General features: G+C 33.8%; 2 protein-coding genes across 7 annotated transcripts; both read right to left on the bottom strand.

The window, feature by feature from the left end:
• Nucleotides 1-8609: 8609 nt before the first annotated feature.
• Nucleotides 8610-12856, bottom strand: LOC141676502 (F-box/LRR-repeat protein At3g59210-like). The gene is given in 5 exon segments (XM_074482157.1): nt 8610-8881; nt 9424-9655; nt 9658-10507; nt 10595-10661; nt 12719-12856. Coding segments are annotated over 3 exon segments (1146 nt in total). The 5' UTR covers nt 10389-10507; nt 10595-10661; nt 12719-12856; the 3' UTR covers nt 8610-8698.
• A 548-nt stretch (nt 12857-13404) lies between these two features.
• LOC141678077 (F-box/FBD/LRR-repeat protein At4g26340-like) lies at nt 13405-19633 on the bottom strand. Of its 6 annotated transcripts, XM_074484302.1 has the most exons (5): nt 19366-19633; nt 19113-19199; nt 14759-15735; nt 14508-14654; nt 13405-14072 (listed from the first exon to the last, which is right to left on the bottom strand). In XM_074484302.1, the coding sequence occupies exons 3-5, from the start codon at nt 15728-15730 to the stop codon at nt 13773-13775; spliced, it is 1419 nt and encodes a 472-aa protein (XP_074340403.1). In that variant the 5' UTR covers nt 15731-15735; nt 19113-19199; nt 19366-19633; the 3' UTR covers nt 13405-13772. The 6 variants fall into 6 exon arrangements, with proteins under 6 accessions (XP_074340403.1, XP_074340402.1, XP_074340401.1 ...); XM_074484301.1 differs by having other exon boundaries at nt 19113-19633; XM_074484300.1 differs by lacking the exon at nt 19113-19199.
• Nucleotides 19634-19726: the final 93 nt, after the last annotated feature.

Raw genomic sequence — 19726 nt, 5'->3', positions numbered from 1 at the left:
GGGAAGGGATTAGGGTTTACACTCTCTTACACACTCGTATATACACACAGTCATCTTACATTCCTATCTATCTTCATCTTCCCAAAAGCGACTTATTACCCACACACCGGAAACGTCGCGAGGCTCGAATCCTACTCCGGTATTATTTTGTAGACATCCCACAATAATTATACTGCAACCGCAAGAAGGGTCCAGGCGCGATATCGCAAGGAGCAGCCCGCACAGGAATTATCACACACAACAAAATTATTATATCAATAAACATGTTTTTTTAATTATTAAAATTATGTGTCTTACAAATAGATATTTGTTTTAACAAATTTTGTGAAAATGAGATTAGACTCGAAATATAGAATAACAAGAGAAAAATTTATTGCTTAAGTTACCTTTATCTTAAAGGGTTTTTTTTGAAAAATAACAAATTTCAAAAAAAAATCAAATATTTTAACAAAATTATCACTCCCTCAGTCCCACTGAATTCTTTACATTACTTTTCGGCACGCTTTTCAATACTCATTTAAAGTATAATTTCATAAATTTTTTTAATTTTTTTTTCTAAATAAAAATTTTATGTTTAAACTTTTATTCGAAAAAGAAAATTTAGAAAAACATTATGAAACTTTATTTTATAGAAGTCTCGAAATACGTGCAAATATTGAATGTAAACAATTCACCGGGACGGAGGGAGTATCATTTATTAAAAAATTGCAAAAAAAACTTTTTATTTAAAAAAAATACTATTTTTTAAATATTTTACAACTTATTTTGTTACTGGATGCAACTAGATTCAAATTCCAAGAGTTTTTGTAAGTCCATACAATAAAAAAACTCTATACAACTAGTTACATATCTGTTTCATTTAACTGCACCGTATTTTTACAAATATATTCAGAATATAGTAAAATTATATATAAAAAGTTAATTTTTTGATAATTTTTCCATCTGAAACTCATATTTGTTTTACTATGAAAGCAACTTATTTATAGATATCAAGAGCATGCCATTAAACAGAAACCGTCCAAAATACGCATGATCAGGCCAATTGGATATTGGATACTCCTACATATAATAAAGTCCCCTCAATAAAATGATACTAGCACATACGCATACATGTATTGATTTGCAAGCTGAGCATGCTAGATCCATTTATTGTTTATTTACAACTATTTTTTTATTATTTGATTAGTGATCTACAGAAGTCAAAAGGAATATACACATAACATGAGCTTCTAAATTCTAATAACCTGAATATTGTGGGGCTTCGCGCATGATCAATTTCAACTCATATACAGTACACATGTACCTTATCATGTGTAATTAAATATTTGTAAATTATCCTATAATACAGCTAATGCTATGATCATGAGATTTATACAAAAATTATTTTAAGCAGGTACCCCCGGGCCTTGCTCTCATAAAATTGTCTAATTTGCCTTCTTGCTGGGCCTGTAATGGGCCAAAACATGCTCCTCCTAACATATTCGGGACTAAAAATGACCATTTGGTTAAAAAAATTACTTGACTGATGATAAAAATTTAAAACATAGGATTACTTTTCCAAAAGGAACCAGAGAAGAATCATAAACCGAGCTGTTCGCGAACCGAGCTGTTCGCGAACAAGCTCGAGTTCGGCTCGTTAAGGGCTCGGTTCGGCTCGGTTCGTTAAGGGCTCGGTTCGGCTCGGTTCGGCTCGGTTCGTTAAGGGCTCGAGCTCGAGCTCGAACACAAAAATGTGTTCGTTAAGAAAACAAGCTCGAGCCGAGCTTTTGGCATGTTCGGCTCGAGCTCGGCTCGACTCGGTTCGGCTCGAGCTCGGCTCGAAAAAAAATTATTTTTTTTTAATTTTTTATATATATTTAATTATTATGAATTTTATATAGATTTTTTATAAATATTTTTAAATTATTGAATTATACGAATTTCAAATTATATATTTTAGTAATTTGAAAAAAATCAGATATTAAAATAAATTTTTTAATTTGATATTTTAATAATTAACAAGTGATTTGACTACTACTTCTAACTAGTATTTACTTCCTGATTGGTGTTTCAATTTTTTGAAATTATTTATAAATAATCCAACCGTATGGATGTCAAGATCTATATATTTAAGTGATATGATAAAAAATTTAGAAAAAATAAATATTTTTGGTTTGCTATTTTAATTTAACTAGTAGTTTGACCAGTACTTCTATTTAGTCCCGTATTGATGTTTCGATTTTTTAAAAATATTTATGAATGATCCAACCGTACGGATGTTAATATCTATATATTTTAGTGATATGATAAAAGTTTTAGAAAAAAATAAATTTATTTTGTTTGTTATTATGACAATCAACCAATTGTTTGAACAGTACTTGTAACTAGTGTTTAGTCTCATATTAATGTTTCAATTTTTTAAAAAATATTTATGAATGATCCAACCGTACGGATGTTAAGATCTATATATTTTAGTGACATGGCCAAATTTTTAGAAAGAAATAAATTTATTTTATTTGTTATTTTGACAATCAACCAATTGTTTGAACAGTACTTAGAACTAGTGTTTAGTCTCATATTAATGTTTCAATTTTTAAAAAATATTTATGAATGATCCAACTATACGGATGTTAAAATCTATATATTTTAGTGACATGATAAAAATTTTAGAAAAAAATAAATTTATTTCATTTGTTATTTTGTCAATCAACAAATTGTTTGAACAGTACTTAGAACTAGTGTTTAGTTTCATATTAATGTTTCAATTTTTTTAAAAATATTTATGAATGATCCAACCGTACGGATGTTAATATCTATATATTTTAGTGACATGATAAAAATTTTAGAAAAAAATAAATTTATTTTGTTTGTTATTTTGACAATCAACCATTTGTTTGAACAATACTTGTAACTAGTGTTTAGTCTCGTATTCATGTTTTGATTTTTTTAAAAATATTTATAGATGATCCAACCGTACGGATGTTAAGATCTATATATTTTAGTGATATGACAAAAAAATTAGAAAAAAATAAATGTATTTGATTTGTTATTTTAACAGTCAACCGGTGTTTTGACTTGTACTTATAATTAGTGTTTAGTATCGTATTAATGTTTCAATTTTTTTTAAAATATTTATGAATGATCCAACCGTACGGATGTTAAGATCAATATATTTTAGTGATATGACAAAAATTTTAGAAAAAAATAAAAGTATTTGGTTTGTTATTTTAACAGTTAACCGGTGTTTTGACCAGAATTTTTTAATTCGGCTCGGCTCGGCTCGGCTCGTTTTGATGGAGAAAGCTCGTGTTCGGCTCGGTTCGACTCGACTCGATTTTGTTCGATAAAAGCTCGTGTTTGGCTCGTTTGTTAACGAGCTCGAGCTCGAACACAAGGTTTTGTTCGTTAAGAAAGCTCGGCTCGGCTCGACTCGTCAGAAAAAAAATTAAAACTCGGCTCGGTTCGATCAAAACTCGGCTCGGCTCGGTTCGTGAACAGCCCTAATCATAAAGGTCTCTAAATTTGTGTTAATAATGCAAAGGCATATAGATATAGTCCATCATCATATTCCAGGGGTAGTACTTCGAAATCAGATCTTTTAAGATCATATTTATAGCCCATTTCTTCCAATACTTCAAAAACTTATTGTACCAAAACACCTTTTCTCTTGAGCAAGGTATATAGTAGCTTTACCATAGATGAAAAAAAAAATGAAGTGTGACAAACCCCTATACAGAAGTCAAATGTGAAACAATAATAAAGAAATTGAGGAAAAAGTACCATAATAATTTCTTCTTTGAAACAAAGAGAACGATTGTGTTTTCGATCCAAAAATGTCAAGTTGAGAGGGTTCTTGATGATCTGAACAATAATACATATAGGTGAACCGTGGTGGAAAGCAACAGAGACATCGCCAAAAGTTCCAGCTCAAACCTGATAAAAACCATCTTTTAGTATCAACTCTAGTTTACAAGTAGGTGATCCCCTCTTACATCGCAGCAGGTTCCTTTGGCAAGACTCCTGTCGCTTGAAATATAAAAAATAAATAGTCATCTGCTTTAAAACTTTTGCATTTTCCGGCAGGTACTCCTGTTGAGTATACAACAACGAAAGCAAAACCCAAAGCGAATAAACAAGAATAAGAAAATAAACGACAATCACACAAGATAAAGATTTACGTGGTTCGAAAATTCCTATTCCACAAGCCGCACTAATTTTGTATTGATTTCTCACAATTTGTTGTGTTATGATTTTACAATTACATGAGTATTTATAAGAGAAAAAACTAGGCCTAAATCAAAATTACAGTCCATATCTGAAAAGTAGACTAATCCATAAACTAATCTGAATCTGAACAGTCTATTTTCATGGGCTTAATTAATAGACTCCACAAAACCCAACAATCTTCCACTTGGAGTCTGGGCAATCTTCACTTCACTCTTGTAAGTCTAGTAAAATCAATTCTTCAATCAATAACTTTAACTAGTGCAGCGCCTTCTCATCAATCAATTCTGAAGACCAGTTGAAGCTACGCAAAGTTTCAACTTTTCATTCGTAACCACCCTAGTCAACATATCTGCAGGATTTTTTGAACCAAGGATTTTCTTCAAGGACAAAGTACCATTGCTTATCAACTCTCTTGTAAAGTGATATCTCAGCTGAATATGCTTTGTCCTAGCATAAAACACGGGATTTTTCGCAAGATGAATAGCACTCTGACTGTCGCTATACAAAGCACTGTCCGCCTGTTTCTTGCCCAACTCCTCAAGAAAATTTTTCAACCAAATCATCTCCTTGCTAGCTTCAGAGATAGCCATATATTCTGCTTCTGTGGTTGAAAGAGCAACACTCTTTTGAAGTCGAGACATCCAACTAACTGCGGTGCCACCCAAAGTGAAAATATAACCCGTTGTACTTTTTCTTGTGTCCAAACATCCACCCAAATCTGCATCAGAGAACTCTTCCAAGATAACATCTTTCTTACTGAAACATAGTGCAACTTTGGATGTGCCTTTCAAGTAGCGTAACAACCACTTGTCTGCTTCTCAGTGCTCTCTTCCTGGATTAGACATAAATCTGCTAACAACTCTCACTGCATGAGCAATGTCTGGCCTTGTACATACCATAACATACATTAAACTGCCAACTGCAGATGCATAAGGAACTTTAGCCATATCTTTCTTGCCTTCATCCGTTTTAGGTGATTGCTTCTTTGTGAGATTAAAGTGACTCGCAAACGGTGTACTTCTGGTCTTTGCATCCTGGACACTGAATTTCTGTAACAATTTCTCAACATACTCTCTTGAGATAATTTTAAAGTACCTTCAGTTCTATCCCTTATGATGCTCATACCAAGTATTTGTTTTACTGCACCCATATCCTTCATCTCAAACTCCTCAGATATCTGTCTCTTTAACCTGTTGATTTCCCTCATATTTGATCCTGCTATCAACATGTCATCAACATACAATAACAATATGATATAAGATGAATCAAACTGTTTAAAGTAACAACAATGATCCATAACACTCCTCGTGTACCCATTCTTCATCATAAAGCTGTCAAACTTCAAGTACCATTGTCTCGGTGCTTGCTTTAAACCATACAAGCTTTTTATAATCTTGCAAACAAGGTTTTCTTTCCCAGCTACCTGAAATCCCTCTGGCTGAACCATGTAGATGTCTTCCTCAAGATCACCATGTAAGAACGCAGTCTTAACATCTAGTTGCTCTAGATGTAACTCCTCTGCAGCCACAATACTTAGCACAATTCTAACTGTAGTCATCTTAACAACGGGAGAAAATATATCGGTATAGTCAATACCCTTTTTCTGTTGATAACCCTTGACTACTAACCTTACCTTGTATCTCTTGCTGCCATCATGTTCTTCTTTGATCCTGAACACCCACTTATTATGTAAAGCCTTATTTCCTGCTGGTAACTCTGTTAAAGACCAAGTCTCATTCTTCTCAAGAGAACTCATCTCCTCATCCATGGCTGATTTCCACTGAACTGAATCATTCACTTGTACTGCCTCTGAATAACACTGAGGATCCCCGTCCTCGGTCAATAACATATAATATGCTGAAGGAGAATATCTTTGTGGTGGCCTCACACTTCTGCTAGATTTTCTTACCTCAGTCCGTGGAGTTACTGGAACCCTGTCATCAACATATTCCGAACTCCCACTATTTCCTGCAAGATCTGTTTCTGTAATATCTTCAAGCACTGCTTCCTCTTTCTCAGGTTGTTCCTTTGTAAACTCAGAATCGACTACAAGTTTATCCTTATACACTGTATTCTCATTAAAAGTAACATCTCTACTTCTAACGACCTTCTTAGTCAGTTCATCCCAAAAACGGTAACCCATATCATCTGAACCATAACCAATGAAGATACACTTATTTGCTTTCGGATCAAACTTGTCCCTGTCGGAATCTTTAACACGCACATAAGAAACACAACCAAAAACTCGCAAGTGTGAAAGATTTACCTCTTTTTCCTGCCACTCTTCTTCAGGAATCTTGAACCCCAAAGGACTTGAAGGTCCTCTATTTATGAGATACGCGGTTGTGCTAACTGCATCAGCCCAAAACATCTTTGGCAACCCTGCATGTAATCTCATACTCTTGGCCCTCTCATTCAAGGTTCTATTCATGCGCTCTGCAACACCATTATGTTGTGGTGTCTCTGGAATAGTTTTAATCATTCTAATCCCAAATTCCGCGCAATAAATTTTAAACTCATGACTACTGTATTCACCTCCATTATCTGACATCAAACTCTTCACTTTTAAACCGGTCTGATTTTCAACTTCAGACTTCCACTTCTTGAAAGTAGCAAACACATCTGATTTATTCTTCAAAAAATAAACTCATACCTTTCTAGTGGAATCATCAATGAAAGTGACATAGTAGCGAGATCCACCCAACGACGCAACTGTTGTTGGACCATATACATATGTATGAACTAGCTCTAACTTCTTAGCTTTGGGGGTCCTCCCTGATTTTGCAAAAGTAACACGTTTCCGCTTTCCAAGAACACATGGCTCACAGAATCCAACTTCCATATTCTTCAACTCTAGAATCTTCCCCTTCGAAGTTAACAGCTTCATACCTTTTTCACTCATATGACCAAGCCTTTTGTGCCACAAAGTTGAAGACTCAATCTCATTAGCAACTGCATTTGCTTCATAGCTAGATTGTTCAATAATGTATAAAGTCCCCTTTTTCTCTCCACGAGCAATGACTAGATTCCCCTTTATAACCTTCCACTGTCCGTCTCCGAAAGTAACTCGATACCCTTCCTTATCTAACTGACCCACAGATAACAACATCTTCTTCAGTCCAGGAATGTACCTTACATCTTTCAACGTCCAGCTAGTTCCAAAAGAGGTTCTGATATTAATATCTCCCATGCCCGCAATATCCAAAGTCTCATCATCCGCAAGACGAACTTTACCAAAATTTCCAACTCTGAAATTTAACATTAAATCCTTGCAAGGGGTAGCATGGAATGATGCACCATAATCCATAACCCATGATTCAACCAAACATTCAACACAACAAATCAAAGCATCGTCATCCTCCACTTCTTCAACTACGTTAGCTGAATTATCGTCTTTACTTTTTCCTTTTGGAGTCGCGGGAGCCGTGCACTGATTCCTGAAGTGACCCTTCTTCTGACAATTCCAACAAACAATATCCTTGCGATCTTTGGATTGTCCTCTCTTCTGTGACTTCGATCTGCTACGCCCCTTATTCTGCCCATTTTCGAACTTTTTGCCTCTACTCTCAGCACTCAACAAGGAACCTGACGACTCTCCTGAGTTTCTCCTACGAATATCTTCTCCAAGAATCGAATCTCGAACTCCATCAAAAGTCATCTTACCGCTTCCAGATGAATTACTTATAGCAGTGACAAATCCCGACCAACTGTCTGGTAATGAGGATGCCAAGAACAAGGCTTGTACTTCATCATCGAATTTAATATCCACCGATGCCAATCTTGCTAGGATGGAATTAAATTCGTTCACATGATCAGCAACACAATCTCCTTCATTCAATCTAGTGGCAACTAACAAGCGAATCAAATACACCTTATTTGAAGCAGACGACTTCTCATACATGTTTGACAAAGCCTTGATCAAACCATAAGTTGTCGTTTCCTTGACGATATTGTAAGCAACGTTCTTCGCCAAAGTCAACCTGACAACCCCCAGAGCCTGCCTGTCCAAAAGCTTCCGGTCTTCATCCTTCATTGCAGTTGGTTTCTTCTCTTCCAGCGATTCATGTAGTTTTTTCTGATACAAATAATCCTCAATTTGCATCTTCCAAAACCCATAATCTTTGCAATCAAATTTGTCGATCTTTCCCTTCCCGTCTTCTGCCATCGCTCCCACTCGCCTGAAAACCTAGGATCTTGATACCGGTTGTTGAGTATACAACAACGAAAGCAAAACCCAAAGCGAATAAACAAGAACAAGAAAATAAACGACAATCACACAAGATAAAGATTTACGTGATTCGGAAATTCCTACTCCACAAGCCGCACTAATTTTGTATTGATCTCTCACAATTTGTTGTGTTATGATTTTACAATTACATGAGTATTTATAAGAGAAGAAACTAGGCCTAAATCAAAATTACAGTCCAAATCTGAAAAGTAGACTAATCCATAAACTAATCTGAATCAGAATAGTCTATTTTCAAGGGCTTAATTAATTAATAGACTCCGCAAAACTCAACAACTCCACCAAATCTATCTCACAATTTTTCCCAAAAAAGTCATGTATAATGATCGTCTCAAGAGACAGCAGCAAACACCCGGGCACACTTTCCGGTGGATACCATTCAAATTCAAAGTACGGCTTCTTAGGTGAACTTATACGTTTCACAAGCCCCTGAAGCAAAAAGATAGCAAGGGCATCATATTGAGAGCTTATTCTAAGTTTTTGCTCCTCTTTCTCTGGTCATCATGCTTTTTTGTTTTTAGTTGCTCCAGTTTACAAAAACACAAATGGGAGCACATGTCTGATAAATGTGTGTAACTAGTAATAACAGAAAATTGTGTGCTAGTGTAGAATAATGACAGTCTTCTTGTTAGCGTTTGATAACTGAAACTCGATTTATTTCAACTAATATTAGATATTGAGAAATAGACTTTTGTTATGTTTTAGCCTTTTGCTCCAAAGTGGCGTTGTTCACCTTTCTTTAACTAGTACCAACCATTAATTATTATTTTAATTCCAGATAATAGGAAAAAAAAATATAAGAAAAAAGTTAGTATGTTTTAATAGAAATTAGAACCCTTTTGAGCAGTGGGAGTAGCTAGGCCACTTGAACACCTTTAGTCCTTTCTTATCAGTCTTATCAATTGACCTTGTTGAATTATTCTACTTGAATTCATACCAAAATGCTAGTTGCAACTTAAACTGAAACTCACCCTCGGAAAGACGAGAACTTTTAGATTTGGTGTACTTTCAAGCAACGGCGCTAGTAAATCCCATCCAGCTTCTTTGTTAGCCCCCAACTCCAAGCGTGCAAGATTGTGGAACATGGGCATTTCATAATTTTTAGAAGATTCCATGAATTGTAAGAGATCAGTACAAGTTAAGAGCATTCTTTTGGTAAAAAACCAAATAGGAAAATGGACCATCTTGTTAATTTGTTACAATTAGAAAAATGTCAAGTTGCTACCTCCAAAATCTTTCCGGACAACTGCAATACCTTAACATGAGTAACTTCTTTAACAAGCTCAAGTGAATGAGGAGAGTTATAGTTATAGATGCCAATTTGTGCTTCAACCAGAGAGGGTATATTACTCACTGAGTACTTCACCGCCATATTATCTGCCAGTTTTAGATACACAAGATTGGGGGCACTGACAGAGATCTTGTTTGAGCATCTTTCGACATGATCATACAAAAAGAACTGCATGGAAAATCTTTTCAAAGTGGTAGAATATATATCAATGACCTGAACACCATCCCAATTGTGTCTCTCTATATCCAAATCCTCAAGTACAGGGCAACCAGAAATTAGCATTTTTATGGAAACATCATCTACATATATGACCGAATTTAGATGCAGGATCTTAAGCACTGGAAGGCATACACAAGTTGGAAGATGTAGCACAAATTCCCCACTTAAATTTAAAGTGGTCAACGTCTTGCATGTAAATAGACTCGAAGGCAAATCAACTTGCCACATTTCCACTGAAGGATTATCTGTTTGACAAACTGATGTGGAAGCTTGAAGTTCTTTTAGGTGACATGGTACCACAGCAGATACCCACGTATAAATATGATTATCACAAACTCTGGATCTTGACAATATACGAAATTTATCAATAGACATACCATCATGAAAAAACAGTACCCGTTCAACAAATTCCACAAAGGATCTCATGAATTCATCAGAACTGGCAAAATAACTCCGATTGATATTGAGAATCAAGGACGAATCAAAGTCAAGGTTCTTGGCAGAGGTCAAAAGATTATTCCATCTTTTCGATAAAATAGTAGTTCCTACAGCATAAATTTGTTGGTAAGAATGAAAGTATGTGAGAAAGTACTGCATCAGGTAGATCACTAATCGTAATATCATTGTTGCACCTGCTGATATCCTCAGAAAACCTCGGTCGTTTGGTGATAGATTTTTGCAGGCCAGAATCCATGAAAACTGTCATAAATAGTATATCTTTTAAATATTAGATGGAGAGAACTAAGAAAATGCAAGAACTTCAATGAAAAGTAAGTAAAGTACCAGAGCATGATTAGAAATTTATACTTTATACAACGCATTCACATTGAATTGTGCCCCTAGTTGCTATTTCGTCAAGTCCGCCTTGAATTTGTGAACAATAAAATAAAATAAATTAAGGTTTCAGTAAATGTAACAGGCAAAGGCAAACACTTACATAATTTATGAACCCTGAACTCTTTTTCCAAGGAGGAGTTTTTATTTTCCGGTGTAATTAAAATTTATCGTGCTTAGAACGTTGAGATCTCTTCTGTTTTTTTCCATAGTTCCTAAATTCTAATTACAAGGTTCTTTTCATTTCAATAATCAATTCATGATGTTTACCTAATATCTTTTAGCACGAAGATAACAAAAATTTTGAACATGGTTTTATTTACTATTTATGTGTTCGCTTTTTCAGGCAAAGTTTTCTCAATGTTTTTTGGTTTTCTATTTCTATGTTGAATTTAGATACTCTTTATAATCTGCTTGCATGTGTACATACATAGTAACAATGACAGTATTCCCATATGTAATATGCAAAAAAAAAGAAAAAAAAAACTGGTTCAAGAGAAAGAGGGCTATACACATGTGCAGATGAAGTAGGGAGTTATGTAAGCATTTCTGGTCTACTTCATTTTTAATATAAACATTCCATATCTCGATATAAATGATCTGACCTATTGTATATAGACGATCCCTTATTTTAACATGAATGCTTCCTCAGATTATCAATATAAAAATTCTACTACTTCTAATGCAAACTATGAACATAAAACTCCCCATATAATAAGCACACTGAAATTACCTCCAACACACAATTTCCCTGTGTTTAACGTAGGGTCTTGTTCCCTGACATGCGTATGTCAGGGATGAATTAGTGAAACTTCAGGGATGTTGAGGATTAAAAATACTTTTCACCGTTTATTTTTATTCCGTGGAAAGGCAATTTCTCTTTCCGCGCAGAAAGGGGTATATTTTTTTTAAATCCTGGCCATTAAAACGTTGATCTAACGGCTATCGAGCAGTGTGTTAAATAAAACGTCGCTGACATACCAGGATCCTTTAATGTAAATGATGAGTATATTGAGTATAAGAAGTAAAGAACAACCAAGTAGTGAACAATATCAGTTTGTGTTACAAATCGTGCCTTACTCTCAGTATAATATTATGAATCTGAAAATTCAATATGCATCACAAGCATGGTTGTAAAAATCGGAAAACGGTACTAATCGGTGGAGGTACCAATTAGGGATTAATCGGTAAATCGGGGATTAATCGGAAAGATTAATCGGAGCACTAATCGGGTATATATTTAATATTAATTTTAAAAATTTTAAAACATTACATATATTCTCAAAAAATGAAAAAAAAATAAGATTTAAGAATATTTTTCTGTGAAATGGGCTCGGAGAAAACTGCCCATACCAATTTCCAAGCTCCAAAGTACTAGTCTCAACTTCTCAAGTAGGAGTTTATTACAATACTATTTTGCATCTTCTAACTCCCACGAACCATACCCACCTAACCCCACTGTCTCATACTCATACTCTCAAATATCTTCTCTTTCTCTATCGGTTTCATTCGGTTCACCTTCTTCTCTGGTTCTAAAACTTCTCTCCTTCGTTCTCGTACAAACCATTCAATTATATTCTCAATCTGAGTTTGCATATTCATCTTGATTGAATTAAGAAGCAGATACATATATGAAAAGAGGTAGAAAGAGTATAAATACTGGAGGATAATCATCATCGCATTAGATTGATGAAGGTATATGAAGTTATTTAACCCGATTAACAACATATGAATTAATGTTACGATTACCGGACTCATTAACCATGAACCAAACGCCCCCAGTTAAATCAAGCGACAACACTAAACAAGGACATTCACAACTGAAATGGTTGATAATTAAAAACAATAATATGATAAATAATAAACAGATATGAATAAAAACAAGAAAAAACAAAGTAGAAGCATATACTAAAGAAGAGTACCTGAATCAGTATGAACAATTCTAGTATTCTACTCTGCTTCACACTACAACATACAAGTGAATAGTGATTAGTACTAAAAGGGTCAATTCTGCGTTTATTGAGAAGAACCCACTTTAATTTATCAAAATAAAGGAAGAAAAGCATACTCTTTTTGAATTTACACTAATTGTATCATTTGAGTCCCTTTTGTGAGTCTATATTAATTGTAATGTAATATTTTTTTATGTAGAAATGATGAACAAGATAGGGTAATTTTTACTAGTAATATGTATATTACATAAAGAGATGAACAAGTAAATTTTGATTTAGTCAATTATCAAATGGATTTCAATTGGAAGTTTGGATATAAAATTTTATTTCTTCAAATCAAATGCTCAAGATAATATATATGAGAGTCACATATATTTAGTATATTTAGTGTGTTGACCGTATAGCTAAAATTAATATTTTTTAATATATTTTTTTTGAATAAAATATATAATCTAAATTTTAATTTATAAAAATAATTAAAAATAATAATAGTTTTCGCTATACAGTCAAAATAAATGTGTTAAAAATTAAAGCTTAAATTATGTAAAAAATAGAGAGAGTAGTTGATTAGTTGGTCACAACTTAAAAATAAAATAATGGACGAGTAACTAAACCATACATAAAAAGATTTTCTGCAAATGGCGAGTGCTCAGTAACAATGTTCAAATCATTTGAGAATATATCTCGAGCAAGTCATTTCGTTGGCATGCCGTATACAAAGTTTGTATACGGCACTACAAAGTATTACAAACTAGACACCCATCACTTTAGTTTGTATTACAAACTAAAGTGTGACAAACCTTCAAGCTAACTACAAAGTAAAATCTGAAACGATATACATGAAAAGTTTAGCAAAATACTTTTCAGTCTGAAACAAAGAGAACAAATCTCCGTGAAGTAGCTAAAGTACTTAAGGTGCTTAACATTCTGAACAAAATAGAAATATGTAAATCTTGCTAGGAAGCAACGATATGTGACAAAAAGCTGCCAGGCGCCAGCTCAAAGTAGACGATGACAACAGTTCCTAAAAACCATCTTTTAATATGAGTTCCAGATTACAAGCAGGCGATCCCCTCCTACAATGCATCAACTTCCTTTGGCATGACTCCTGTTGCTTAAAGTATAGAAAATGAATGGTCATCTTTTTTAGAACTTTCGCATTTGCCAGCAAATACTCCACCAAATCCATCTCACACTTCTTCCCGAAAAATTCATGAATTATAATGGTCTCCAGGGAGAATACCAAACAACCAGGCACACTTTCCGGTGTATACCATCCAAATTCAAAGTATGGCTTTTTGCCACTTCTACGTTTCACTAGTCCCTGAGCCAAAAGATAACAATGGCAAATTTAGAGGTTAGTTTTAGTATTTGCTCCTTCTTTACTTGTTATCATATGTTTCCGTTTCCACTTGCTTTAGTTCTTAAAAAAAGGGAGAACAATGTTTGATAACCATGCAAAAATAACCAAAAGAAAAATTAGTGGTGAATAAGGATAGAATTGTTAGCATTAGATAATTGAACATCAAACATATTTCAACTATTCTGGAAGTTCCCGATATATTGAAGAAAATGACTATTGTTGCATTTTAGTTTTTTGCTCCCAGGTAGATTTTTTCACTTCTCCTAAATTAGACAAGACACCAACCAAACAAGCTGTTGTAACCAATATTGAAAAATAGGAAAAACAAATATGAATAAATGACACCTACCAAACGAATCATCAACGATGTTACTAGCAAATTAAACTAAAACTTACCCTTGGAAAGACGAGAACTTCTAAATTTGGCGTACTTTCAAGTAATTCAGCTAGTAAATCCCATCCAGCTTGCTTGTTAGCCCCCAACTCTAAACGAGCAACATTGTGAAACATGGGTATTTCATAATCTTCATCAGATTCAATGAACTGTAGAAGATCAATACATGTTAGAAGATTTCATTTTAGAAAAAAACAAGTAGTAAAATTGACCATTTGCGTAAGTCCTCCTAAAGAAAAAAGTACATTTCTACCTCCAAAATCTTTCCAGACAACTGTAATACTCTTACATGAGTTACTTCTTCAAGAAGCTCAAGTGAACGAGAAGAGTCATCATTATAAATACCAATTTGCGCTTCTACCAGAGAGGGCATGTCATACAAAGAGTACTCCACAGCCATGTTATCAGCCAATTTCAGATACACAAGACTAGGGGCACTGACAGAGATCTTGTATGAACATCTTTCGATATAACCATACAGAAAGAACTGCATGGAAAATCTTTTCAAAGTTGGAGAAGTTATATTAATGACCCGGACACCATCCCATTCATGTCTCTCTATATCCAGATCCTCAAGTACAGGGCAACCAGAGATTAGCTTTTGTATAGAGGCATCATCCACATATATAACAGAACTGAGATGGAGGATCTTAAGTACTGGAAGGCATACGCGAGTTGGAAGATTTAGTACAGAACCCCCACTTAACTTCAAAGTGGTTAATGTCTTGCATGTAAAAAGACTCCAAGGCATATCGACTTGCCAAAATTTCGTTGAAAGCATGTCTGTGTGGCGAATTCGTGGTGAATTAACTTCAAGCTCTTTCAGGTGACATGGTACCACAGCAGATACCCATGTATAAAACTGAATAGCACAAACTCCGGAACTTGATGAAAGACAAAATTTATCAACAGACCTTCCATCATGGAAAAACAGTACCCGTTCAACGAATTTCACAAAGGAATTTAAAAATTCATCATAACTTACATATGAGCTGCGATAAACGACTGATGATGAATCGAAATCAAGATTCTTGACGGAAGTCCAAAGATAGTTCCATCTTTTCGACAAAATAGTAGTTCCGACAGCAGACTTCGTTGGTAAGAAGGAAAGTACGAGAGAAAGTACACCATCAGGTAGATTACTAATCCTATCTTCATTGAAGCCACTAATATCCCCCAAAAACCTCTGCCTTTTAGTGATAGAATTATGCAAGCCAAAATCCATGACTACTGTTGTAAAGAGTAAATTATGAATCAGATGAAGAAAGACTGAATAAAATACATTAGCCTACAAAAATCAGAAATTCAAAATTTATGCATGGCCCTCTGGGTACAAACAAGAAAGCAAGGTACTGCTTGGGAAATTTGTTTTTGAAATTAATATATAAATATAGATATCCAATTCTCAACTATATGATAGTATATCGAGCACAAAATCATTCTCTATTCTGGGTTCATTCTTTTTCTTCTAGTTTTTGCTAAATTTGTACACATTTTGATCATTGTTTCGAAAATTTGGACATCCTAACAATCCTGTGTTTTAACAGGATACCAGCTCTAAGACCCAGCATCATAGGACCAAAAATAAACATGTCATACTAAAGAAACATAAAAAAAACAAGGAAAATGCTATAGACCCCAATTTTTTTCTCAAAAATTTCCCCAAATGCTGATGTGTCGGATATCTTAAACTTTCCCCAAATGTTGATGTGTCGGGTAAGTAGTTGGTAACCTTCCTAATAATAATATGTGACACCGCTTGCATGCCCCAAATTAAAACTCGTCATGTGTTATGCCAAATGTAAATATTTAAGATACCATATTAGGATAACTAAGCATAACTAAAAGTGGTCTACTTAAGAGAATACATACCATACCATACCATATGCTTAATTGTGTTAATAATCAAACTAATGTCGAAAAACAACTCAAGAGTAAACAAGACAATACAGACATTGAAACACACAAATAAAAAACTGAAGTTGGAATCCGTAACAACATTATACAGTACCAAGTAAGGGCAAAGTCACATGATGTAATAAACAAACAAAAACAGTATTAGGATAAATATACATATGGAAGAGAAGAGAACCTGAGAAAAGTTGTCTGAAGAAATCGGTTTTGGGTTTTAAATGGAATTGTAACTACTAAAGGAGCGTGGTGTGGGTTTTATTTAAAGGATAGTAGTAGATACATAATTAGTTCGTAACTGCTACTATACAAATTGGGGGAGGGAAAACTCTAAAGTTACCGAATGCGTTTTTTCTTCAGGATTCTCACCTCCCCCTTGCTCCTAGGGCTGAGCATTCGGTCGGTTTGGTCCAAAACCGGACCGAACCGAATAGACCGAAAAACCGAATAGTCAATTTTTCTTGTACCGAACCGGACCGAAGTTATATTATGGACCGGATCGAACCGAACCGAAATAATTCGGTTCGGTCCGGTTTTGGACCGAATAGACCGAAAATTTTTTTAAAAAGAAAATTGCATTAAAAATTAAATCATAAATTATAAAATTTAAAATATAATTAAAGTATTGTGCTATGTAGAGTTCTAATAATCCATGAATATAATTAAAAATTAAAAATTATGATTATAATTTTTAAAATATATGTAAAATGTATATAATATGAAAATATAGCCTATATTATTTGGTCTATTCGGTCCGGACCGAAATATTTGTTAAAAGAACCGAACCGAACCGAATTTTATTTCAAGCTATTCGGTCCGGATCGAATAGACCGAATTTCTGAAAAAATTAGGACCGAACCGAACCGAATTAGCACGGTTCGGTTCGGTTTTTCGGTTTCGGTTCGGTTTTGCTCAGCCCTACTTGCTCCTACTTACTGCCTTGCTACCGGTTTTAAAAGTAACAAAAATACTATATTATCATTCGTGTGTGTACCGAGTAAATCCCACGGACTAATGTATTTATTCGTTTTTTAACCAACCGAGTCAATATTTGCAGGCACTTTATAGTGTTTTTAAATTTGGGTCACTTTAATTAAAATTAACAACTTGTTACTTATTTCTCTGCGCCGGTTATAATAAAAAACATCATTTCTCTTCTATTTTCAAAAAATCCAAATACCGGCACAGTAGTATCACGACAATTCCGACAAACTCATATTTTTTTTGTTAAAAGTAATATATTTAATTGCCTTCTAATAATTTAAAATACAAAATTTACTCATCATCTCCAACAATATCTCTATCCATGTTTCTTAAGTTAAATTTTATTATAAAATATACTTATAATATTATAAGAAAAAAATGAGAAATTGATTGATAGCTGAAAAAATGTTATTTATATTAATAAAAAATGAAGTACGGAGATGAGAAAGACTCTTGAGAGCAACTCCAAAGCCTCTCTATTACCCCTCTTAAGTCATATTTTGACAAAAAACAACACAAAAAGAGTTCCAACACTCTCCTAAATTCTCCATACAAATTTATGATCTTCAAACCTTCCTCTTTATGGAGGAGCATGTAAGGCCTCCTAAATAATTTTATACTTGGATATATTATTATATTCCTCTAATATGTTACCACCATTTCCTCTCGTTTGATGTACCAGACTTGCCTACAATGTACATAATTATTGTAAAATTAAACAAAAAGAAGCTAAGAAGGATTGTTGGACTTGAGTCATGTTAAATGACTAAAGAGTCTATATTATAATAATATTTTTAGAAGCTTATCAAGTAATTCTTGGAGTTGCTCTAAGTATAGAGAGAAAATGATACCTTTTAAAATTTTGAAGAAGGGCTAGAAGATCGTTGAAATTGATTTTTCTTACATTCTCCTCAGATAATAATTTTAGGAGCTCATCTAGAAATTTTTTGGAAATGTTCTTAATCCCTCTTTTGAAGTGTTCACCTATTTCATCTAGATGCACATGTTTAAAAGTGTGCGTAAAAATTTGATGGGGCATTGTGACGTTGCACCACCCAGTCAACCAGGCTACCTGATTTTAAAGGAATGGTAAGCAATTTGGATTTACAAGTTGGTAATATATGCTTTTGATTTGAGATATTATGTGCGGAATGATACAGGATATCCATAATTAGGGTGAAAGGTAATTAAGAGGTACAGTAATTGAATATAGAAATTTTGATCAATATTCGAATAATATTAAACGCATTTAAATTTAGGTATGTTCTATATGAATAACATCATAGACTTAGGTTTGTCTTCACATTATGCATCAAATTTTATATTTTTAGTTGAAATATTTTGACATTTTTTATATATTGTATACATATACACACAATTCATGGTGTTTCGGTAAACAACATCTTCATTCGTCTGAGGAAGGATGCGTACATTTTACCCTCCCCAAATCCGCGGGATATACCATATATGTTTGGTTTTGGTTTTAATTAAAATTAATACTTCTACCATAAATTTTGTTAAAATTTAAATAAAGTCTTCTATAATGTAAATTCTATAAAAAGATTGCTAGATTTTTAATTCTAAACATGCGTAGTTTACATAAAAAGATTTTGATAATTTACCAAATACGCACTTATAAATAAAATTTAATACCTTAAACTCAATTAAACTTATAATTAAATTATATTTACACATTATACATCATTACTTACATCAACTTTATGCAAAAAGCAACTTTCTTTTATGATTATCTTTAACTGACCACAAAAATTCTTTCCCGATTAGACCCAAAACCAAACCTGTGAAACAAGTGGGTGATGATAACAAATCAGTACATCTTGAAAAATAAACTTCAAAGGTCACTAAAAAAATTCCTATATAGGAAAAGATAGTTGAAGTCCAGTGATAATAGTTTAAAAGTTTGGTGCATTAATCTTGAGTTGAGAGTTCTGCGATAGTGTTTACCCATTGAAGTTTAGAACACCTGCAATTGCTGATCTCCGTTCGAGTATGTCGTTGCATTGATTAAGAAGGATAGATAACTCGACATCCGAACGGAAAAGTTGCCCATATGATTTATGAAGTTGCTTACCTCAGGGTAGGCCCAAATATAATTTCAATTTTAAATTCTACGTTTACAATGCATTCCACTCCTGCAGCATCAGAAGAATGTTACTATACGAAATAAGCTGGAAAAACCCTTCCCATGTCTAATTATTGAATCACCTTTGTCCTAGAAGAAACAAGTAATGAAAAGTAACGTCGCTATAGGGCTTCCTTCTGAAGTATACATAAAATATCTGGAAATGAAAAGAGTCGACCATAC

Source organism: Apium graveolens, chromosome 8 (genome assembly GCF_009905375.1).
Source record: "Apium graveolens cultivar Ventura chromosome 8, ASM990537v1, whole genome shotgun sequence".
NCBI lineage: Eukaryota > Viridiplantae > Streptophyta > Magnoliopsida > Apiales > Apiaceae > Apium > Apium graveolens.
Note: the sequence above shows the minus strand (reverse complement) of the source record. Positions and strands in the feature narration are given on the sequence as shown.